The sequence below is a fragment of the Apus apus genome, chromosome 7, assembly GCF_020740795.1.
Source record: "Apus apus isolate bApuApu2 chromosome 7, bApuApu2.pri.cur, whole genome shotgun sequence".
Lineage (NCBI taxonomy): Eukaryota > Metazoa > Chordata > Aves > Apodiformes > Apodidae > Apus > Apus apus.
In genome coordinates, this window is record NC_067288.1 from 16,357,257 (window position 1) to 16,381,713 (window position 24,457).

The window sequence follows — 24,457 nt, forward strand, 5'->3', positions numbered from 1 at the left end:
ACATTCGTATTCCACACGTGTTGGGAACAGAATCACATGGACTTCAAGGTTTATGTTTTACATTTGGTTTTAGTTATTCAAATAACATGCCTTACACCTGCATCAGTTCACAGTAAGTTTATTTTATGTGAAGAAAAGCTTTGCCATTAATGAAAAATTTCAGTAGAAAACAGTACCTCCTGCTTTCAATCTAGATTACTCAAAAGTAGAAGCTTGTATTAGTGAAAACTTCAGTAGAAACAAATCTGTAGGAAACATGTTCTTGGCACATGAAGTAAAAGCTTTAAACACATTAAGTTTGAAGAGAGTATTTACCATGCAATCACGCTGGCAGAAAAGCCAGTTTTAATGGCTGGTATTTGTCTCTCAAGACAATAACATGGAAGACACTTAAACCTGCTTACATAACGTTAATTGTATATAAATATGGTGTTGCCATAATTGACAGTCTTTATTCAGGCCAACCATTTAGTTTAGCAGTTCTAAATAAGTAATAGGCACTTTGCCTTTCTGATTTCCCCTTTCACCCATCAGCCAGTCTGAATCCATGCCAGGGATACTGTACACTGTTATCACCTAAAAAACAGAAACACATCATTAGAACCTATCCTTGCCTGGAAAAAAAATATTTCAGTCTACCTTCATATGATTTCCAAGATCTCAGAACTGAGATTAATCAAGTTAAATGGAGCATTTAGTATGAGCATCCATGGAACATAATCTAGTGCTCATAAAAATTATTTCATTGGTCCACTGAAAAGTAGATAAACTAGCATAATTTTAAAGTAGTTTTCCAATTAAATTCTATTACTGTTTCTTTTCTATTATTTTTATTTAAAAACCTCATATATCACCATCACCTTTAACAGACAATCTAAAAGTTAGTTCATTGGATCTTCAAGCGCATGATAGAAAGACAGATGATGTGCTACATATTAATGGAAAACCTTAGGCCACAGCTTCTATTTAAGTCACTGTCTAGATAAGAAAAACATCAAATATAAATGTTTAAGTAATGCGCGTTTTAAAAAAACACAACATCTGAAAAATTGTTTTGGATGCTCTTCTTCAGGGTTAACCTACATCCATAATACTAGGCGGAACTCTGTTCCAGCACCCTGCTTCATTGTGTATCTTCATCTGCTTTGTACAGACTCTCTGACTTGAGAGTGCAATTGAACTGTAACAGTAATAAACACAGCACAACCACTGCCATCCAAACAAGAAGCAGCTGTATTTTCACATTCTTCTCAAATGGCAATATTTAACACTTGAAAGACTAGTCATATTGAAAACAGAGCATAAGGTGTGGTAAATAAAGAAGACAGCAGAATTGCATCTTGATTGTCTAGAATATGTTCCTGCGAGCTAAGATGGTGTAAGAAATGCTAACCCTCCCTGTAGAATATTAGGGTACAGGACAACAGTCTAAGATTACTATTAAAGTTTAATTTAAAAATATCAATTACGCAGATTTCTTGATGTAGCACATCTTAACTGGCTAGTCAAAAACATTCTGATTTTACTTTTAAATTATCAAGTTACATAGAGAACTCTTACCTCATCTGCAAGTAGTGATAATTCACTGCTGTTTGCAGCATCATAATCATAGAGAACTCTAGCTTTTCTGCTGCCACTTGATGATTTCAGTTCAGTGATGCCTGAAGTAACTATTGAATTGCTTACTGAAGGCAACGAAGCAGAGGCCGAGGCCAAGACTGAGGGAGTAGAAACACTCTGCACAGGAGTTGAGGAAGACTGATTATTGTTAGAGAGGAAAGTAGATGGAAAGCTGTTGGAGAAAAAAAATACAACAAAAACACTTCTGAGTGAATCAGTTCTAAGTGAGGAGTTATACATGCCTCCATGCCTAAATTAGCATTCTTGCTTTTATCAACTACAGAATGAACACCAGTAGACAGCAGTAACAGAATAGTAATAGAAGTAGACTCCACCTCCTTCTGCTCATTCCTCAACTGTGTGGCTACACAAAAAACAACCTGTGCTGGTGAACCAGATTAGGGAAATACAATGCAGATTAAAAACAGAGCCTCCCTCTGACAGAAGAGAAAAAAAAAAATCACAACTATTTTTGTAATCAGTTTGCTGAGTAAGTTAATTGCATGCTGTAAAACAAAAGTATTTATTAAACTAAATATGAACTTATATCAACTTAAGCCCCTCATTTCTAGGCTGCTGCTTCTTCTGTGCCAGTTCTAGTGCTTGCCAGACCCTTCCATGAAGTCAATTCATTCATCTGCCTGAAAAAAATTAATTTATAGTCTTCTATGAAGTTAATGAGCAGAATGACAAAAAACTGTGATGAGAGCAAGAGCAGATCCAAGGGAGGGCCAGAATACCATGGCTGAAAAGCAGGAGCAGAGAGGAAAGCAAAGAAGCAAGAGATTTCAGGGCAGCAGGATAGAGGGAATGGGACAGCAAAGGGGGAGCAATGATGAGCTGTGAGACTGTTTCATGCTGTTATGGCCTACATCCTGGGATGCAGTTCCACAGCAAACTAAACTTATTAATATAGCAGTTGACGTAGCTCACCCTTGTCCCAACACATATCTGATTCTACCTTAAAAGCAGGTCAAGGAAGGTTCTGAAAAGTGGCAGAGATAATGTAGTGAATAAAGGTCAGGAAGCAGGAGTTAGACGGAGTCAGGATGATGTGGAACTGCAACTGCATTTCCTTCCAGTCTTCTGACCAGTCTACACATCAACTAGTCAGTCAATTCCAACATGACTTCATCTTCAGTCCTTCTATGTAGATGTTTTCCCATTACCATCTGGGATGTGGACATATTACCACCCCCATCCCCCATTTTTTTTCTCCTACTCTTTTGACACAATGAAAATCCATTCCTGCTGTGTGTATGGATCTATCAAAAAATACAGTCTCATCTCATCCATTCCCACCTCTGCTCCCCAGTTAAGTTTTTCTTGATGATGCAGTTCATTGGCAACTTCAAAGACATATCTAGATCAGTATATTCCCACACACATATATATCTGCAGCATTATTTGTGCTCATATAACCATAAGAGGAGCTGGTTTTAGGGAGCTGATGCAGGTGAAAACTACGTCTGTCAATATATTAACTAATTTTGGGGTTGTGTGGCCATGAACCTAAGTGGAATTAAGACAGCTGAAACCTGTATTAGCTGTGGCAGTACCACACACAGGTTTAGTTTCACACTATACTTAATCTGGTAAATTTACACTGCCACCAAACAGGATGGACACAGTCCTCTACTCCTTTACTGCACAAACGTTCATTCTCTGTCATTTAAGTCAGATCTAGCAACCTGTTGCTAGTGAATTGATTCAACAATCCAACAAAAATCACCAAGAAGATTGTTAACTTTCCATCAGAACAGCCTGTTAAACATGCTCACCTTGCACTCACACAATTGCTATATCTGACTGAGGACAAACAGCAGGAGCATATTGTGAAGGACAGAACTAGGCCCTTTACAGTCAGACTGAATTGCATATAAGTAGGGTAGACTTTCAAGAGACTGATGTGAGTTTAGTTAGCAGTTTACTACTGTTAAAACGAGGAAGTCCCCCCTCCTCCTCTGGCTTTACTTGACATAATTTCATCATAAAAAGCTGGCTCTTTAAAAAAGATACTGCAACTCCACAAAAAAAAAAATCATTTGCCAGATTAGTTTTTCAAACAAGTTCACCATGTTCTCTGAAGAAAACAAGCAGAAGGAAAGAAAAGCTAAACCCCATATTTTTGTAGGGATAACTCAGCTGTGCCTCATGATGTGTTTATTACTTGATTAGTTGGCATTCAAACAGAGGGATTTAACTTCAAATGACAATCAGCTGTTTCTCAATATTGTTAAATTACTGGTTGGTATACTGCTAAACAGGTTCAGCAGTATTACTTGTAAATCATTCTGCTCAGTTCAAGGGGTCACTGGTTTGTACAGCTAGTGGAAGAGAAAGCCAAAGCTCTACAACCACTCTGTCAATCAGTAATGCATCGAATTTCACTTGTTCTACAAAGCCATATGCGGGCTCATTACTAGAAAGCTTCAGCCAGGCTGTCTGGCATTTCTTCAAACACTTGAGCAGCAGAAGTTTTACAGCTTGTAAAGTAGGGGACTAGTAATGGGCAATTTGAAAAAAACAATTATGCCAAAGCTTAGGCTTTGCTGTCAGAGAAGCTGAGAAAATGCAGAGCAAAAGCAGTTATCAGGAAAAAAAAAAAAAAAAATTAAATCCCAAAAAAACAGAGAGATCGCTTTTAACCTGAGAGATTTGATTCTTTAAGCAGCCCCACAGAAGTGGGAGGATATAGAGGAATAAGCAGATGATGCTGTCTTGAAAAGAAACATCCATAAACCCATGTCTATTTATATAAAAGTGAACTGAGTACAAGTTTTCATCCCACCTTCCCTACAGCTGACTCTGGACAGTACATCAGGAAAAGCAGTTCTCAGCTTTGGAACTTGAATGGTCCCAATGCAAAAAGGGTTACTTAGGGTTTACACCCTAGATTCTGACCCAGGTAAAAGTTGTAATATGCATCCACTTTGAGAACCAGGTTTCTCTTTCAAGCAACAAATAATCCCACTTAAGAGGCTGAACACCTTTGGTTCATCAATGATCTCAAACCAAAAATAAGTCACTCATAGCATTTGGCTTTCATATGACAATACTGCACAATGTCATTCTTAGATCTGCAAAAAGAACACGTGTAACTCAGCATTGTATTTCCCTTGTCAACCAACAAAGCACTGGCAAATACAACCAATATCTGAGCTGCCCAAGCTGTTGATTTGGTACTGTATCTGCTTATGTGTAACACAGAAGAACACTACAGAGATTCTGCTCATCTGTTTATCTAGTGGAAGGGCTATGCATCACATGCCTATAAACTGAGGAACTCTCTCAAAGCAAGAAGCACAACTTGAGACCCTGCCCCAGTGCTCATAGTTCCATGGGACTTCCTTGCACAAGGATAGGAAGGCACACCCAAGATTTAATACCATTACTGTTTTAATTCACATAGGCAGACAAACTTCATTTGGCTGACTGACACTTTAAGGATTTTGCAGCTTCCATGCATTTGGTCTTGCAGCAGTCATCGTATTTTATTGAAAATATTTATCAGATCATAGTAACATAAAGATAAATCCTTCTGTTTTCCTAAAGGCAGTATTTTCTTCAAATACACTTTTTTTTATACTTGGTAGCAGTTTACATGCATTTTAAACAACTATACACGCTATACATCCTAAAGCAAGAGATTGTAAGAGGAATATGTTCTTCATTAGGTTAAGGGCATTATGCCTAAAGCTTTCCGTTTGGTAAATATACTTCTCAAAATAGTTCTGTAAATTTAAGTCAAATATTAAGTGAAGTATGAAGCCAGTGCAAGTTTATGTTCAAGCTTTCAATTTTACAACCTGCATTTATCTATCGAATTTTATAGTTGAATACTTCTTTAAATAGAACTTTAAAGACAAAGGGCTTTTAAATCAGTTTTTTTATAAAGACTATTTTATGAAGTCTTTAAAATACTCATGGAAACAAAATGAGGAAAGGAAATCAAATGGCACTGGAAGCTGCAAGTCACGAAAAGGACAAGACTCAAGAACACTTTTGGTTTTACTTCCTTGTCATGGAAAACAGAGATACTATAGAGACCACTATTTAGAATAGACACTACAGTAAACTTGTAAATACAGACAATCCTTCCATGCATATGCTCACCTAAGTAACATGTTCTGGTATAACCCTAAGAAAGGCTGATTCATAAAGAATTAGAATAATCAAGCTTTATGAAAAATAAGCCTGTAGATCTCTCTATATCATCACCCATCACAAAAAAAGGATTATGAGCACAAAAGGGTTTCAAACAGTTTCTTCTTACTTTAAAAATGCTAAACTCACGTAACAGTAAAACTAGACAACTTGCTCATTCCTCTTTGTTTTGGACTACTGTTTATTGATATTATGAAGTAGATTTCTCCCTAGATACATTATCTATACTGGCAACTCAAGAGTGGAGAATGCAGCTTCATTTAAAAATCAAGAAATGCCCCAGAGGAAATTAAGAGGTAATGGGAATTTATGGGCAGTACAGAAATTTTTCCCACATTGCATATTTCCTCTCAGTCCAGCACGTGTGTTCATCACTGTTAAATCAGTCTAAGTTTTCCTACTATTCATAAGTACTTAGAAAAAACTACTTTGAAGTTTTTACAGCGTTACTACCTTCCAAGTTGTTTCTGGAGATCCAACATATATTGGTAACATTGTGCATAATAGGTCATCTGAGCTTCAACAAAATCATTCAGACAGCGAAGATGATGTGCCTATAATACAGCAAAGAACTCAAGTTTTTAGTCTGTAAAAGTACTATGCTGCATTAGAAAGGCTTGGAGGAAAGTCCTATGAAGAGAAGGTGAGGGAATTTGGATTATTTAGTTTTGAGAAAAGGAAGCTGAGGGGAGACTTAATAGTTCTCTACAGCTACCTGAAAGGAGGGTGTAGGAAGGTGGGTGTTGGCCTCTTCTCCCAAGTAAATAATGGTAAGACTAGAGGAAATGGCCTGAAGTTGCACCACGGGAGGTTTAGACTAGATATTAGGAAGAATTTCTTTACTGAAGGAGCGGTCAGGTCCTGGAGTGGGCTTCCCAGGGAGATGGGTAGTGTCACCATCCCTGGAGGTATTTAAAATCCATGTAGATGAGGCACTTCAGGACATGCTCTTGTAGGCTCTTCTTTTTTCTTTTTTCCTTTTTGTGGGGAGGTGGGGGTTGACAGCTGGACAAAGTGATCTTAGAGGTCTTTTCTGACCATGATAATTCTGTGATTCTGTGACTGGTCTCCTAATCAGGTGCTAATGCCAATACTGACAGACAGGGATTTACGTCATGTTGGCATAGTGCCTGGATTTACCAGGTGAGTGGGATAAAATGTGACAAAAATTAACATATTTGAGCACAAATATAAGTACTGTACAAGCATCATGCCATTTACCTATACTGTTTTCACAGTAGAATAAATACTGTAGCACATTTATGTGGTTTCAACATTGAGTTGATCTGATGAATGGAAAGCTGAGTTTAAAGTTCCTGCATTCTCAAAGCTAGTGGGAGACTAAAGTTAAATACAGTGGATACTAAACTAGAATTCACAAAATAAACCACCACCCCCCGTTCAATGCTTTAATGCACCTACGTGAAACAAAGAGCACAAATTTCCCAAGTAGCTTACTGTAGTAATTTCTAGAAAGTGCCCTGATTTTGGCTTTCCCCCTCTGCCCCTTTTGGGTACTCACATGTGTGCTGCTGATGCCTTCCAGCAGAAGTCTGGTAATCTCTGCTTGACGGTCAAATTCACTCTGAGTAATGCGTACTTCCTGTTCAGACTAAAAGTAAGGACAGACATTAGACAGCTGTACAGTGCACTCTGTGACACCTCCTGACTGCAACAGTTCCACTTCATTCAGAACTATTCATACAAATGCATTCATCACAAGGTTAGGTGTTTGAAACATGCTTTTTCTTTGCAGACCTTTACTAGGCAAAAGGAGTGACTGCATTTTGAGTTTAGAAATACTGAGGCCCTGTATAAACAACAAACAGCTTTATCGTCAGACACCTATCAGACAGAGTCAATGTATGCTAAAGGAAGGCATTTTTCTGCCAGCAGTGTTACCCCTCCTCTCCCAGTACCAAACCAAGCATCCACTGGCATAGTAGTGTCTGCACCAAGGGTTCTGCCAGCACAGCAATGGCAGTCAAGGACAATATAGTTTTGTTTCCATAATTCCAGTTAACAGAGCTCTGACCACATTAATTTAGGGTAAACCCCACATTATTTTTGTCACATAACTGCAAGGGCAATCAGCCATATGTAAATATTTTATGTTAAGTTTTAACAGGTTATTTCATAAATTAATGTCTCATAACTGCCACCGAGCTATCACAACTATTTCTGGAGCTTGTCATTGAGGCATCTTTAAAAATAAATAAATCCAAACTATAGCAAATGTTTAACTTCAGCTAAATTTCCATTAAAATAATTCAATTTACATTTGTATTTAAAGAATCCCAGTAAGTTAACAACATTATAGTAGTTTTAAAGGACTTCCAGCCAGTGAACGCTGGAATTGAGTATTTTTCAGGGGGAAAAAAAAAAAAGACACTACTCGAAATATATAAATACATAAAAATATGTGTTGTAATACCCAAGATTTACTGTTCCAAGACAGAATGTCCTCAGCCTGGAATCTGGATTACCTTGCCTCAATGCTTATATGCATTACCTTGTTTCCAAAAACAAACACAATGGCTGCTCTAAACAAAACAAAGTAAGGAAATATGTTTTCAGGAAACAATGAAGTGATACTGATGAAAACAATGTTTTCAAAAGGTTTTTATGTTTACAAACATTCAGCTCTTGCATTCCACTATTATTAATCAATACAAAAAGTCATGTGGAGGGATCTTCTCAGCTGAAGTCACTGCACCTGGAAAGGCTTACACATTAATTAACAGTAAGGGAGCAGCTATAAAGTACTGTGTGTTTCTTACTAAAACTGAGATAGCAGTGTATGTATCAAGTTACAAACTAATTAGGTTTTCAAAGTTTGTTGAGGCAAGAATCTTTATTTAGAATTTTCCTATTCAATCTGTTTAAATATCTGTGTAATTAATCTAGCAGTCTCTGAGAAACATGCAAGAACGGGAAAAAATGCAAATTTGATAGCCAAGAGGGGAAGAAAAGCATTTCTTTCTGTATTAGCACTATCTTAATTTCCTTTAACAAACCCCAGCAAAATCATAGGTAAACCATTTATCTGGAGATAAATAGTCTAGTCTCTTGCTTCTCTGAAGTCAGCAGTTGTTAATGCATTTATTTTTTCCTGACAGGTAAGTAAATACATGAGAATAGGAACACATAACAAGGGGAAATATCCAACAGAATAAGTCTATTTGTTTCAACAATATTTTAGCAAATCAACTACTTTCTGTAAGAAAAGGCAAAGTGACTAATGTGGCAACATGCATTAACCTAGCCAGTACAGAGTGACTTTAAATACATTTTGCATTACAAAGTGTGCTGTACTGTATTTGTAGAGATTTACATTAACTGAATTATGTGACAAGATGCTCAATCTGTTTTGCCCATCCCTGTTGTCCTTACTGCTAGGTGAATAACAGCAGCACAAAGTATCTATTCAACACCTTGTGTTAAAAGTTGAAAAACAGTTGACTTTAAATCTGGAAAGTTTATGGCCTGATCACCTTTGTTTCTGAACAGAATGAAGAGCTCAAAATACAAGCCCAAACTTTTGAGAGACCCCCAGCTGCAGTCACATTTTGGTTTTAAAACAATGATCTCCTGTGGTATCTCCCATGACAAACCCTCAAAATGGTACTTGGTCCCCAAGTTCAGAATATGAACCCAGCTTCTGAATATGAATATTCAGAAGTTCATAATCTCACCAAATTTCACATAAGAATATGACCTGTCAGAAATACTGTGCAATCCTGTAGCTATGAGATAACACACAATCATGAGAGCACAGGAAATAAAATCAATGTCCGAAAGTTTTGTTAGACCTGCTATTAGTAAACAGTGGTAATGGATATACTCATGCTACCCAATACAGCTGGGCCTCCTTGTCTACTTTGTATTCAAAGACAGAAGCTCCTCTTGATGCTCAAAAGCAGTCTAACTTTAATGTGCTGAACACATGCTAGAAGCCTCTACTGTCCATTGAATATACCAGACAACCCAGAAGATTTCTAACAAAATCCATGTTTACTAAGTAACACCAGTATCTACACCATGTGTTCTATAGTAAAGTACTTATTATCCTCTAATATCACATTTCAAAAGGTAAGTTCAACTGTCGAAAATTTGTCATTGGCACCATGCAAATCTGTTCTAGCTAAAAAAACCCCTGTGATTGATCTAGAGATTAGATGAATAAATGAATCTCTTCCTCCAACACTCAAACACAGAAGGACAGATTGCCATTAGATACCTGGATGGATTACTCTTCTTTTGGCAGAACACGTGTGTTGTATTTTCTTCTCAACAGTTTCTGCTTTTTATAAGCTTAATTAAAAAATGGAACTTTGAATTATGTAGTTTGTTATAATTAATTTTGTCTCCTTTATGCCATGGTTAAGCACTTTTATTTCATTTTCTCTACAACACAACCAGTTAGATTTCACTATCCTTAAATTTGCTTGTCATCATCTCTGAAACACAGTTTTATTCTTAATGGTCTTACAGCTTCAAGATTAGTTTTTGTTCCAGGAGTACTGCTCCCCTGCCATATTTTTTTCCAAAATGGTACCAAGTACTCCAGCAGGCAGGTTTGCTGCTCCGAAATTATTACTTTAGATAGAGTGTCACAGTTTGTACTCAGGATCAGCAACTAAACCAGCAACAACAATTGTCCTCAAACCAGGACAAAGAGTAACATAATTGTCAAACTTTGGGATCAGTTGACCTAACCCTCCTTCTACAATTTAATCTCTAAACTCCTTTCCCTTAAACTCTCTTTACTCTCCAGACATATACCCCCCCATTTACACCATAACTCACAAAAAGTAGGAATAGAAGCCTTAATTTTCTCCCACAACCCCCAAGACTTTGCCCAAAGCTCCATATCCCAGCTTCCAACAGCCACAGCTGTTTAGTCCCCCTTTAAAAATCCTACTCCAAAGCCCCTACCCTCCAGCTATCCTTATTTTCTATTGCTACCTTTAATTTTTATTTCCCCTCCCCCACAGAAATCCCCTAAGAAATTTCCTTTTAACTGTTCTCACAGCCTGTTCCCAATGCTGCTTTGTCAGAGCCAGTGAGCCTGAGAACAGCCCTCCTCCTGGCACTGGAGCAGCTATAGCGTAACATTCCAGTAGCTCCAGTGAGTTAGCCCCTGCCCAAAGGAAGGCATAACAAGAGAAGGCTACAACCCCCACCCCAAGGCTAATGCTGTATTTATGGAACCAGCCTTCAGCCCAGAGGCAGTTTTCAGATATGCCTACCTCGTGGGGAGAAAAACAGGGAACAAAAACACCCTTCCATAGCGGAGTTTTCTCTGAGTTTCTTGCATGCACTCCAGCATTTTAGTTATTTTAGTTATTATTAGTTATTATTCCACGTTCTGGGTAAAAGTTGAAGATCAGTGTTCTACGGGACAGTTTATATTACTAGACCCCAACCTTTCTGAAAGTTTTCAAATAAGCTCATTCTTAATAGGTCATTTTTAACAGGATGCCATACCAGTCAATTTTGAGAGACAAATCATGTAGTTCTTTCTCTACTGTATCTTGTCACATGAGATTCATATGGTACTAGGTAACAGCCAGAAACAGCTTACTACAGAACAAGCCCCACGCATTGTTTCACCACTGGAGTTTGAAAGGCCCTAGAGGCAACCAGTGTATTCCCAGGTAATGCAACAGGCTGCCAGCATTAGACCAAAATCAACAACACGCAATATCCTTTATTACGTTAGACCAGCACAAGTTATGGTTTCAAAATTCTACAATTTCTAAATTGTTTACTTACTTTCGTCACCTCCTCAGCCCATATCTAGTCAGCATTAAGAGTAGGAGGAAAAAAAATAAAAACTTAGACATTGGAGGTATTTTAGTACGGGATGCAACATATGTTGGATTTAACAACTTTCCTGTCCTCAGAACTTTACAGGAATTTGAGGAGTGTTGAAAGTCAGTTGCCCAAAGCCCTTCATATACAATGAAACTACAATGAGTATGGATAGCACTACACCTATGAAACAAACTAGGTACTGAAGAGTGCATGACTTGCACAACTTAAATGTTACAAGAATCTACATAAACAAGCTATTACAACAGAAGACATAACTACTTTGAAAATTACATTCATCAGACAAACTTACAGAGGAACTTAAGTTACCTTAATGTCTTAAAATATTGGAAAACTATAGAAAGCTATTCTCACTTTAACACCACATTAGGTAAAACCTGAAACACACAAATGATTTCTCTTGCTAATTCCATTATCAGCTTCCTATTTCATAAGCATTTTTCCTGAAACCCAAATTTAATTAAAAATGCTATATCTCAAACTGAGTATTAAAGGAGTAGCAAGTAGTACAGCAAAATCAGAGAACTGCAAGGAATTTACTCTGAAAGTTAATTACTTCAGCTTGCTGTTTCAATTCCCTCTTACAATGAAGTTCTCCTTTAACCTTCATTTTCTGCAGTTGTAAGATGATACAATCAGGACTTTGGTAGGAAGAAATGTGCATAAAGTCTGCAGAAGCAAGTTGCCACAAACAAGTTTATTTGCTCCTTTATCTGATCAAAACTGAGAAAACTGGAACACTAATTGACATGAGACCCACTATGCTGTGCAGATCCAAGACTCAAACCAGAACAGGCTGAACAGCACAGTCTATGTTGTACACAATTGATTAACCCCTTCCTTTTCCACTTTCATAATTATCTTGCTAAAAACAGATACATTAATGAGCCCTTGCAACAAGTTCAGAATATATTGTACTCATAAATTAATCCATTAAATTATGTGACATTATTCAGTTTCAATTATTAGCAAAACATTGCTTGAAGGGAATAATTTCTACATAATAATTCATAATTCATAATAATTTCTACAGCTGTTTTACATAATTCACTCCTACTCATAATAAGAAAATAGGAGAAAGAAATAATTCCTTTCCATCCAATGGGCAAAATTCATTTCAGAAGTGATTTAAAAATTCAGCTCTTTTGCATTCTAAGCTTACATTCATAAACTTACAGAAATTAGAATCAATACTGTGCACTTCAGATTATCAGAAATCTTTTGGGAAAAAAAACACATCTAATGCTGTAACGACATAAGTGTAATATTTAGTACACTATACCAATCCAGTTTGGAATGGAAAACATCCGAAACAAGACCAAATGAGAGCAAGACCAATGGATAGCAAGAGGAAACATTTGATAGGAAAATGAATGAATGCAGGAGGCCAACAAACCTTTAGCCATTTTACATGCAGCAAGTTGAGCACGTAAGAGACATTTACCATAATGTTATTCTCTTCAGGCTGACAGGTGTTTAGTTGCTTAAGTGCATGAATAAAAGACAAAAGCAAGTTAAAACACTGTGAATGTAGCAGGTGATTACTGGCACAAAGTACTGCAAGGTTACACTAAGCAAGAATCTGACTACAGATAAATTAAACAATTTAGATTTCTATTTTGAATACTGATCTAAGCTACTTCAGTTGTACAGTAAGCATGGAAAAATGTAATTTCATAAAAGATTAAATATTTTTATAACGGGGAAAATAATAATTAAATGTAAATGCCATTTAACATTTTATCCTGTCAAAGAAAATACTGAAACATAAGTTCGCATCATGACTTAATACACTTTGCTAACAGTTCAGCACTGTTTGTCAGACATCTTCATAAATAAGCGAGCCAGCAGAAGATTAATCATTTGCATCACACCTATATCCAGGTTAGCCCTCATTTCACTTCCCTGTGAATTCTACCATCCAGTACTTCTTAAATGTGCACACTGCTGCTAAAACATAATTAAAATTGAAGTATAGGCAAGATAGTGAAGTAAGAGTTGTAGCATTTCATGCTCTACCAACACAAAATTATTTGTGAATAAAACTGAATTACTTGCGATATTAATATTTAAGCCTAGTCAAGTAGTAGCAGCATCAACTGGCAATAATTTTGTCAAATCACCAAGCTCTGAATCTTCACACTGGTAATGGAACTAAAACTCAAGTATGGAGCCTGTGTTTTAACACTAACTTCAAGAGGAACAACTTCCTTATGGTCTACTGCTTTAGAAAGCAAGGTATATACTTACTATCATGCCTCAATAAAGTTAATAACCAAAAATACTTGGGTTCTTTTGCAGGGGAAACTTAACTCTGAACAAATCCATGAAGAATGGTCTATTATCCTATTATCTATTGCTTCTCTATCCATTGCTTCCAGATCCCACTAGTAGCTGACTAAAATCCTGCTCTGCTCTCCATTGTTAGTCTTACAAATTAAGAAAGCTCAACAAGCAGAGAAGTAACTTTTTTTGCATAAAACTTACACAGTATAAGAGGAAGTGGATGCATGGACTTCAGAAACATAATTTCAATACGGTGGGACAGTGTGCATGACATGGGGGACTGAGACACAGAAGCAGAACTGTCAGGAAGAAGTTATGATTTTTTTTTTCAGAAGGGTCACCATCCCAAAGACACGAGGTGCTCCATCTACAGAGCTCAGTCTCGAAGATGATGCTTCTGAGATCTTTGGGAAAGCCAGAAAAATTTGACAGTGCAGCTTCTCCCTTTTCATCATGTACACTGTCCCTGTATATTTGAATTGTCAGTATTTCTTCAGCATCTGTGTGCATCACCTCTACTGCCTTAACTCTTAAGGGGAAAATGACCATCCATTAATAACTGCTGCACTTCTGGAAAACAGTCAAAAGATAGCTATGAGAATACCACGAGCGTACCTTGCTGAAATTGTGTGCATTCCATTACCTATTCTTCCATATAGAGGCATTTTAAGAGTTTGGTGGTATGAAGTAGTAAACAATATAGAAAGTGCAAATAATATTTTTGATATAGAGAAGTTAAATCTCGATAGTTTCACCAGTTAGAAGTAATTATACATATGCTTCAACATTTGTAGAGCTTCAAAAGCCAGAATTTGACCTTGGAATGATACGTATTTACAACCACCCTGGCATAACACAGCAAGTCATTTTTGGCAGTGTAAGTTCATCTAGTACAGAACAAGGGGACAATATCTACTTGGGTCAAGTAAGTTCAAATCAATGGAATATCTACAAATAGAAGACTAACACCTTGATCAGCAATTAATTTTTGTTTCCTTGTGTCCCACTGAGGCACTTCATAAAAAGTAGCTAGAAAAATATTGAGGGTTAGAAGCAAGGACTGGAAACATAACCAAGCAGTCGAGTTTATAAACATACATCACTAAGTTAGAAAGTTATTGACAAACTAAAAAAAAATTGACTTACTGCAGCTCGAGCTTCTGCAACTTTTGCCTTCTTCAATCTGGTTTTTGCTGCATCCAAATCTAGTCTTTTATTTTGTAACAGTTTACGTTCTTTCTGAAAGTGAGTTAGGTTAGCTGGTGAGAACAGGTACACATACTCAAAAGCAAATGCCTGTCTACTTGGGATTTTTTCTAATCCAGTATCAGTACAAAAAAGATTCCTCAGTAAAACAGAGAGGCAGAACTAGACCCTAATTATTACACATTTTATACTCAAGATACATACTTTTAATAGGACAAGAGTTACAAAAAGCAAGTTTTCAGGATTATTTTACTTGGTCAAAAGGAAGAAAAATACACCAAAGGCATAATTTATGCCTGACTTCTTCTACATTAATTTGCGGAAAGCAATAACGCACAAGTATCTACTACTTCCTTTTGAAGATTTCCAGTTACAACTGTCGTAAACTGCTGAAGAATTCACAATTCAACTTACAGTAATCGTTTTGTAGTCTCCTTCAATAAAGTTTCTTAGGGGAGTGAGAAAATTTATAGCAGAAGTTTGAATTAGTTCTCTGTCTGCCGTCCCAATTCGCTTTTGTGTTTCTCCGCATTTAATGAGTGCATTTCCTGTAAAGGTAAAAAAAATTAAACTGCTCATTTCATAGTGATTCAGGCAGGTGGTTAACAAAAGAAGTTTCTAAAGGCAGGAAAGCTTAGGCTAGCAGTTTGAAAGGTTAAATCACAAGGGATTTAAAATTAAATCTGAATCAGCTACAAAAACCAAAAACAACTAAAAACAAATACACACCAAAAAACCCAATAACAAAAAAGAAACAAACCCCACACACCCCAAAAAAACCCCAACCAACCCACAAACCAAATCAAACCATTTCTATTAATAACAATCATAGGTCAAGTCAATATTTCAATGACAACAGATACTGCATTGTAAAAGTAGCACTAACTATGAGAACTCCATTGTGAACACCTATTTTAGAATTACCTGCCTATTTTAATCCAACAACCTCTTCCCCGGATGCCACATTTTTAAGTTAGAAGTAGTTGGTATCAAGGAAAAAGCTCACTTAGCTACTGGAAAACAACGTGCTTTTCCCTGGCCCCCTTGACTTCAACTTCTAAACAATAATTTGTACGTTATCTGAACAGTACTTTGAAATTTCATAGAATCATAGAACTCTTCAGGTTGGAAAAGACCCTCGGGATCACCAAGTTCAACGATCATCCCTACTCTACAAAGTTCTCCCTTAAACCATACCTACCAACACCACATTCAAACGACCCTTAAACACATCCAGGGATGGTGACTCAACCACCTGCCTGGGCAGCCTATTCCAGTGTCTAACCACTCTTTCTGGGAAAAAAATCTTCCTAATGTGCAGTCTAAACCTACTCTGTTGCAGCTTGAAGCCATCCCCTCATTTGGTTGCAATTTAGGTATTGAAACTGAAGTCAGTGTATCAAGAATACAGTTATTATTTGTATGTATTTGTGACACCACATGAAAGATAACAGTGTATCAATCTTTAGTTTATGTTGCTTGCCTGAATTCTAAAATTCTGCAAGTTAAAGGACAGTTCACCTGAAAGTACAACTCTAAAAAGCAAGACTTGAGGCTGATGATCAGATGGAAAGCCAAAGATAGCAGCATAAAACCATGTGGAAGTAAGAGGAACAAAGCCTGCCATTATCGATTCTGTATCCATAAGCCTTTCATAAAACATTTATTATTTTTTTTAAGTGCACTTTTTTTTTTTAAATAAACCATATTATTTCCAGAATAAATACTCATTCTTCCCAGAACAAAAATTTTCCATCACACTGCAATTTTGAAGTAAGCAACTAAGACCTAGTTATCAGACTTTGACTGTAGACTATATTCTATATACAGAAACCTATGCATTTTGGTAGGTTAAGCAAAATAAACAGCTAAATATGTTATCAGCAACTTTAATTCAAGTGTTCTCACAACTTTTAGACTTCATAATTAATGGCAGTGTAAAACCATTAGATATAGCACCCCCAAACACCTTGTGTATAGGTATATAGGTTTGCTGGAGAAGGAAGAAAAATGTGTAATGGTCCATTCCCTTATCTTCAGAAAAATATTATATATTAAGAAAAGCAGGATTAGGGTAAGATTAGAGAGGCTTCTTACCACAGAAGTTAATTTCAGATAACATTTTCATTCCACACCACAAATAAAAATGCTTAAGTGTTGTCAGATGTGCAAATGTGCTCATTTAATGAGGAAACTAAATTCCAGAATTATTTGTTCTGATAGGAAAATCCAAAAAGATTATTATCACTCCAATGGCAGGTTCTATTTCCAAATTTGGATAGAAATCTGATCATTGATATCTCCTAATGTTCAAAGTTACAAAGCAAGTCATTCAAACTGATACAGAAGCCAATGAAGTGTTTTATCTAGAGGAACAGAAGAAATATCATTTTACATTGCTAAGAAAAACTACAACTGCGCATTTCTCCCTCTTCATTCCTGCAACACAAGACATTTTTTTTGCTGCTATTTACCATAGGCTGTTCCTGGGCCAAATTCATTCCCAGCATCAATCATATACTGGCCTAGTAACTCTGGATTATTCATGCGACTTGGTGCTTTGCGGTCCAGCTTCTCATACACAAATTCTTCTATTCTGGCATCTAAAAAAAATATGTTTATTTGAAATAATCACTGTCATTTCAAACACATGAAAGAAAAAAGAAATAAGGAAAAATAACAAAGAATTTCAAAATCAGACATAAACATCAATGTAAAGTGAACAATGTTAAGTTGAAGATATCGTTCTTGGAAACCAACTGTACCCCGTTTGTCATGCTATGTTCAAGTGTATTTTAGAGCCATTTGTGAAAATGAAAAATTATACTTTTTCTGTCCCTTCTTATCAGCATATTTGTACAGTTTTTCAAAACTCTGTTCAAAAGTCCTCACTGCAACAGAGCACACTTCTCCTTAACAAAACTGAACAGTCTTTTTCTCTCCACCAAGAAGAAAATTGTGAAAATTGTTCGCTAGAATTAGCAGCATAGGAATTAAGTTCAATAAGGAACTTACAGTAGTTAAGATTTTCTGAAAGTATTATCCACAGAAACTATATTCCTCTTTCCCATTCCACCTGCTCCCTTGAATTGTGCTGAAACAAACCACTAAAGATATTTAAAAGTGCTTGATTTCATATTCCTACTTTCCCTTAAGTCTGAGCAACAAAATTATAAAAAAAACTTATTGTGACTATATGATCATTAATAATATTAATCATAATATTAATACACAGTATGGTTCTTAACTGAAAAAGCCTCACTGTCATAAACAGGGACACTCCATTACAATAGCAAACTCCTCAGATACACCACCTGATTTTTCTGACCAATTGTTTTGACTTCATAATTAACAGACTTTATTTATACAATCAATATGAATTTCAGCCTGCTTTAGTACAGACAACCACAAAGAAGCTCTCCAATGAACAAATCTGCTACTTTGATGCAATCCAAAATAGTACTGTTAATTAGACAACTTTCATGAGCACTGGATTGAATAACTCTCATGAAGGAACCAAAAATTATTCAAATTAATTGGCTTTTCTTTACTCTATCTTTAATATTTATTTGTGACTAAATGTCAGAAGAACTGAAAAATAATCTAAAATTATTTTATTATTACATGGGTCTGATTTAAAGGTACCATTAAAAATGTCATTCAAAGTCATTTTTCCTCCCTCAGACAAGGTGGCTGCATTAACAACCACCAAAAGCAGCTCCACAGCATGTCATAGTCCTCCCAGATAGGCTGCCAAACAGCTCAAGTTACATTGACAGACGAAGACCACTTCTTAATGCTGAGTATTTTTAGCCATCAGAAAATTGACTGGTCAGCATAACTGAGAACTACCATATATTATGCTTCTACTGAATCTTCCTCATGCAGTTTTGACAGCCTACAGTTAGTGATCCAATATTCTACAATTACAATTTTTCTGAAAAAGTCAATACATATTATAAATACTGAATTAAATGAACAAGACAACTATTTTCTCTGGCCTATTCTGTAAGTTCTATTGCATCCTTCCCACAGGATTAGTTGTTCTGGTTTTTATGTTTGTTTTTTAAATATGGTTTTTATGCAACTAAAAGATGCAACAGACTTCCAAAATAATACTTCAAAGATCAACATTATAAAGAATTTATTATTTGGCATTAGAAAAGTGCTAACAGTGCACGATTTTCGTGTACTAATAAATCCTAACCCAGCATGTCAGGACATATTTATATTTTCAGTGCATATGTATTAGCAGAATTAGAATTCTATCATTTGAGCAAACCTAAAACCTAAAGGAGGTTTTGGTGGGGGTTTTTTTGTGATAGTACTTCACCCTGTGGCTAATGACCAGGTATTGATTTGAAATCTAGATCTATGCACTAAGTAAACTCCCATAGCTGCCAGCTCTAGTACAACAGCCACAAAATGCACAGACAACTGTAGGATATGAAGCTGAAACCAATATCCTCAACATTATTACTCACAGCAGCATTTTCAGAAACAATAAAATTAACACACCAGAAATCTACATTTCTTCTACCTACATATTTTTCTGTTATTGTTACATCAAGAGATCCACCAGTAATGAAAGCATATTTGAAACTTTACTGTATCGCTTAAGTATGGTGCATCAAATGCTGGCAAATTAAAGACTTGGCATCTGAACAAAATAATTCCTTAGTAAAGCAATTGCTAAAGACCGACATTTCAGCTCATGTTGACTGCTTCAAGCTGAATTGTATTGTGCAGACAGTATAAAGTAATTAAATAATAATTAAATTCCTTGAGTAACTGCACCAACTACATGAAGAACTTCAGAGTTCTTACAGCTACCTAAGATTTCTGGAATTAGGAGTGGGAAATTTAATTTAACAAAAAACAGGTCAAAAAACAGCTAACCTAAGATTGACCATAGTTTGGAACCAATGCTACAGTTTAAAGAGCTCTGTCTAAAGCTTCTTCCATTCAAAGGGTTAAGGATGTACCAGCAACTGGTACAGTGTCTCTGATTCCCAATAGTCCTTCAAAACATGCTTCCCCTAACTTCAGCCTTTGAATTTTAAAACTGTTACACTTAGTCATACCTTACGTGATACCCATTGCAGTAAAACATTTACATTGGCAAATCTGTTAATTCAAAAGTTGCAAACAAAAACTTGAAGGCCTCCTTACTTGGATTTGGTTGCAATAATACTTCTGTTTGTTTCATTATTTTTTCTGTCCACAATTTAGTGCATTCTGCTTTGCTGAGAAGGTTCTCCAGGTGAGCATCCAGTTCAGTCTTTTCTGCTTGACCAAGCTTTTCTTCTGTGAACTGTGTTAGTCAGACAGGTTGAAAATACCCGGTTAATTCATAGAAATAATTTCCCAGGACAAGTTTAAGGCAATAACTATTCACTCACATTAGTGGCAGATGTTTTCAAAGATATAACCATTATCCAGTCACTGATAAATATCTAAAGATAAATGTGAAAGTTGCTAAGTACAACACACACTATCAGGGAAAAAGAAGGCAGGAGGGTGTTAATCAGAGCAAGACAAGGAAGGCGTTTTACAACATTATGAACAAATCCTCTGCTCTACTTGAAGCATTTTGTCCAATTTTGCATAGTAGCCCTTGAAACAGGAGCCAAAATGAGAGTCCAGAATTAAAATATTTCAATCTTGTATATTTTGTAATTAAGTTTGTCTCTTCTCCAACAGTAAAACCTGAAGTCACAGCAGATTCTCATTGCAGCTACCTTTAATGTATTTTAAGAACGTTATCCTGTCTGCAGCAAACAGGACAAAAAGTAGTGAGTTTAAACTTCAGTACGAAGTTTTAAATTAGAATTAGACGTTAGAGAAAGCTTTTAAAGACAAGGATTAAAAGCTAAAATAGACTTCCCTGGTAAGTTGTGGAATAAACATCTCCAGGGGTGGGGAGTGTTTAGATTTTTAGAACAGGATACATCAATGTTAGGTGAATTGCTTGGATATATCTGATCCCGTTATTCCTTACAGAAGCAGTAAGATGACCTCTGCTGTTCTCTTCCAAGCTGTTTTCAGTGACAATGAAATACAATGTAACTCTATTTAGCTAAATAAATCCAGCCGATTCCTTTCACTTAATATTAAACTAATGCAAATTCCTACTAATCCACAAGCACTTTGTACCTCCATCCCAGTTCTCTGGGAGAAGGGGAAGCCACACGTTTCACATCAGGGAACCAAGCAAACCGGAACCGAGGGCTTTGCCTGCCTCTCCTCAGAGCAGCAGTTCCTCATGATGATCTCATCACTTGACAGCCTGCTCAAAGTCAGGCATTTTCTGAAGAACCTGGCTTATGATTAAACCCCTAACAGGCTTACCAATTAAGAACATAATAGGACTGGCAGCATTTTTACTGTAAAACTTCATTCTTAGTAAGTTGTTTTGTGGGAAATTTAAACTCACAGTAGGAAACAAAAATACAAGGCAAGTAAACTGCGTTGCCCGAGTTTGTTTAAAATTTCCACCACATGCAGAATAAAACCCAACTTTGACAGCAAGCACATTTAAGGCCTAGATAAATGCTGCAGCATTCGCAGTTCCACATAAAAGCAAGATGTCTTTGTGAGAAAATTCAGCTTCAGTATAGAGAAGAACGGAATTTATTTATGGATGTACTACTACTATTGTTTAAAAGGCTCTTCAAAAAGATGTCAGGTACTGAAAATTTTTCTCAAAAATTTTTTCTAGATTAATTATAATGCAATAAAAATTGCATAAAAATTAAGAGTTGAAATAGAATGTTTAAGTTGTTCTCCTACATAGCCATCCATGTCATGCTGCTGAACTGTTTCATAGGTTTTGGTGGGATTTTTTTGTTTCTAATATTCCAAAGCAACTAGTGTCAAGTCATACCATGTCATCCAGTGATGCCTGAACAAGAGTTTATCTCAATATACAGAACAGTCATTTTACTGGAGGACACAAAATCTACACCCAGATGATATTTTGTAAAAATCCACAAAATTATTACCTCTTAATATTATCTTTAGGCCTTAAATAGCAACTTAAAACAACAACAAACAAAGCAACAGCAGCACACAGAACATGAGCTATTCAGATAACAAAAAACATGTTAGGGATTTGCTCCTCCCCCTCTATAGCTTAATTAAAAACTTCTCATTTTAGGGTAAAGTGGTACTTCCACATTTTCACTGAATTTTAGTTTACATTAAGCAGATAACTAATGTAGCTATTCAGATGTACACCAATTGTACACCATTGAGCATACTGGAGTAAATCACAGCTCACACCACCTTTAAACCATGACAGACTACAAAAACCTACATTAGATCTAATGCAATAAGGTGATTTAAATGCAAAAAGATAAATGAAAACACAAGGTCCCACTCCGAGACTTTACAATGAAGGGTGAACTGTATCTCCTTCTTTTTCCCCCATGTCCAGCAATAAAAGGGAAAGGAGCAAGCGCCAGAAAGGAAGAGATGGTCTGGGAAATACGTAGATCCGAAATAAACCGGGTGATGGGGGGGGAAGGCAAGCACGGAAAGACCTCCATCACAAAGAGAAGCCACAACGCCTGCTTTACGTTCATTTGCATTTGAACAACAATGTTTTCTGACGAGTTTGCGTTTTCAGAGCTCTGCAGTGCTGCCGATCATTGGTTCTGCTTGAATATTGAGATTTAGGGCAATACATCAGGCCGATCAGACCAGATAACTTTAATCACGTTCCAAAACTAACTGTGACCCAGCGAGAACTCGAGAAACCAAAGTGGATTATTATGCACTGCTAGGATGTCCACCACCCCAACAGGAAATCTGTTCAGGTTTGATTATGTAAGGAAAGGGGATTACGGGCCTGACAAGAGCTAAGGAACAAAGCCAATTATAGTGCCCTTAGCGTGAAGAAAGGGGAAGACCGATTCAGAAACAATGGGCTATCAAACAAGCTTAAAAACGATCCTAAAGCTCAAACAAAACCAAAAAGCCTAAGCAGACTGGCACTTTCACGTGTCACATCCGAGTTCGAATTCTACCGATCAAACATGGGGATACATTTTCAGCAGCCAGCAGGAACACCAGGCTATTTCAGGTGAGACACACCTTCGTCCCTTCCTCGCATGAAGTCTCTCCTCACCGGGGATGCCTGCTCGTCACCCCCAGCCCAGGCGCCTTCTCCCCTCTTTGCCTGTCCTGACCTTGGGCTGCCTCAGCCACCCCCGCCAGCCCTCCGGGGCCGGCTTTTTTGCAGCCAGCCTGGAAGAAATCCTCGGGTCCTGCCAAGACCAAGGCGAGCAGGGGACCCGCGGGAAAGGAGCTGGCTGGAGAAGGCGGCATCTCACAGCAGCACACCGCCGCCCGGCCAGGCCAGAGGGCCGGGCGCACGCCCCGCCAGCGCGGCCGGGCCTTGACACGGCCGCAGGGCGAGCAGCCCGCGACGGGCCCGGCCGCCAGCCCGGCCCCTCCTCCGGCCGCAGCTCCCCCAGCCCGGGGCGGAGCCGAGCTCCTCGGCCAACGCCCCGCACCGGGCCCAGCGACAGCAGCGGCCCCGCGGGAGAAACGACAGCTTCGCCCATCTCCTCCAGCAGCGGCCCCGGCAGCGAAGAGCAGCCCCGGCGAGGCCCCGACACGGGCGGACGAGCGAGGCGTACCTGCACGGCGCGGCTCAGGAAGGTGCCCGCGTCAGCCGCCAGCTTCTTCACATTGAAGTCCATGATGTTCATCTTCGGGGCCGGGGCGCTGACTCAGCCCGGGCGGCGGCAGCGGCCGCTCCGGCCCGTCCCTGTGGGAGCCGCCGGGGGCGGTGCCAGGCCCGCCCGGCGCCGCAGCGGATTGGCCGCGGCGGCGGCGTCAGCGGCAGAGCCCGGATCGGCCCGTGGGGCCGCGGCAGCGACGCCCGCTCTCGGCCCCGGCCCCGGCCCCGGCCCCGGCCCCGCCTTTCGCCGCCGCCAGGGCGCTGGGCGGGCTGGGCGGGCTGGGCGGACGGACCCGCGCTGCTGTCGGCGCGGCCCGGGGCCCGCAGCCGCCTCCGGAGAGAGCTGCAGCCCGCCCGCCAGCCGCGGGGGAAGGCAGGCTCCCCGAAGCCGGTCTTAAACATAATTTAGCGGGGCCGGAAAAGGCAGAGCCCCCTCGTGCGGGCGGTGATGGGGCACGTTTGTTTGTCCGCGGCGCTGCCTGAGGAGACCCCGCCGCCCGGGGGGTCCGGCCCGGCCTGTCCCGCCGGGTTTGCCCCCCTGGGCCCGGCCCGTGTGTTGAGTCCACTGTCTTGTAAGTCAAGTCTTGTTTGTCTTCAAGGAAATTAGTTTTCCGACAGACAGTGAAGATGTAAGCTGGGAAATAATTTTTA

General features: G+C 38.4%; 1 protein-coding gene across 4 annotated transcripts; it reads right to left on the reverse strand.

The window, feature by feature from the left end:
* Positions 1-102: 102 nt before the first annotated feature.
* SH3GLB1 (SH3 domain containing GRB2 like, endophilin B1) lies at positions 103-24,011 on the reverse strand. Of its 4 annotated transcripts, none has more exons than XM_051624869.1 (11): positions 23,763-24,011; positions 20,290-20,431; positions 17,592-17,720; positions 15,532-15,665; positions 15,058-15,150; positions 13,070-13,108; positions 11,566-11,589; positions 7,310-7,399; positions 6,241-6,341; positions 1,561-1,792; positions 103-576 (listed from the first exon to the last, which is right to left on the reverse strand). In XM_051624869.1, the coding sequence occupies exons 1-11, from the start codon at positions 23,832-23,834 to the stop codon at positions 469-471; spliced, it is 1,164 nt and encodes a 387-aa protein (XP_051480829.1). In that variant the 5' UTR covers positions 23,835-24,011; the 3' UTR covers positions 103-468. The 4 variants fall into 4 exon arrangements, with proteins under 4 accessions (XP_051480829.1, XP_051480833.1, XP_051480831.1 ...); XM_051624873.1 differs by lacking the exon at positions 23,763-24,011 and adding an exon at positions 23,215-23,321; XM_051624871.1 differs by lacking the exon at positions 13,070-13,108 and having other exon boundaries at positions 23,763-23,979.
* Positions 24,012-24,457: the final 446 nt, after the last annotated feature.

Bases quoted from the DNA above. Each gene is read 5' to 3' on its own strand.
- SH3GLB1 (XM_051624869.1), bottom strand. From the start codon at position 23,834: ATGAACATCATGGACTTCAATGTGAAGAAGCTGGCGGCTGACGCGGGC. The intron at 7,400-11,565 runs GTAAGTAAACAA...CCTTACTTTTAG, and splicing joins GGGCTGAGGAGGTGACGAAA to TCTGAACAGGAAGTACGCAT. The intron at 1,793-6,240 runs GTAGTAACGCTG...TTTCTCCAACAG, and splicing joins CTCCAGAAACAACTTGGAAG to CTTTCCATCTACTTTCCTCT.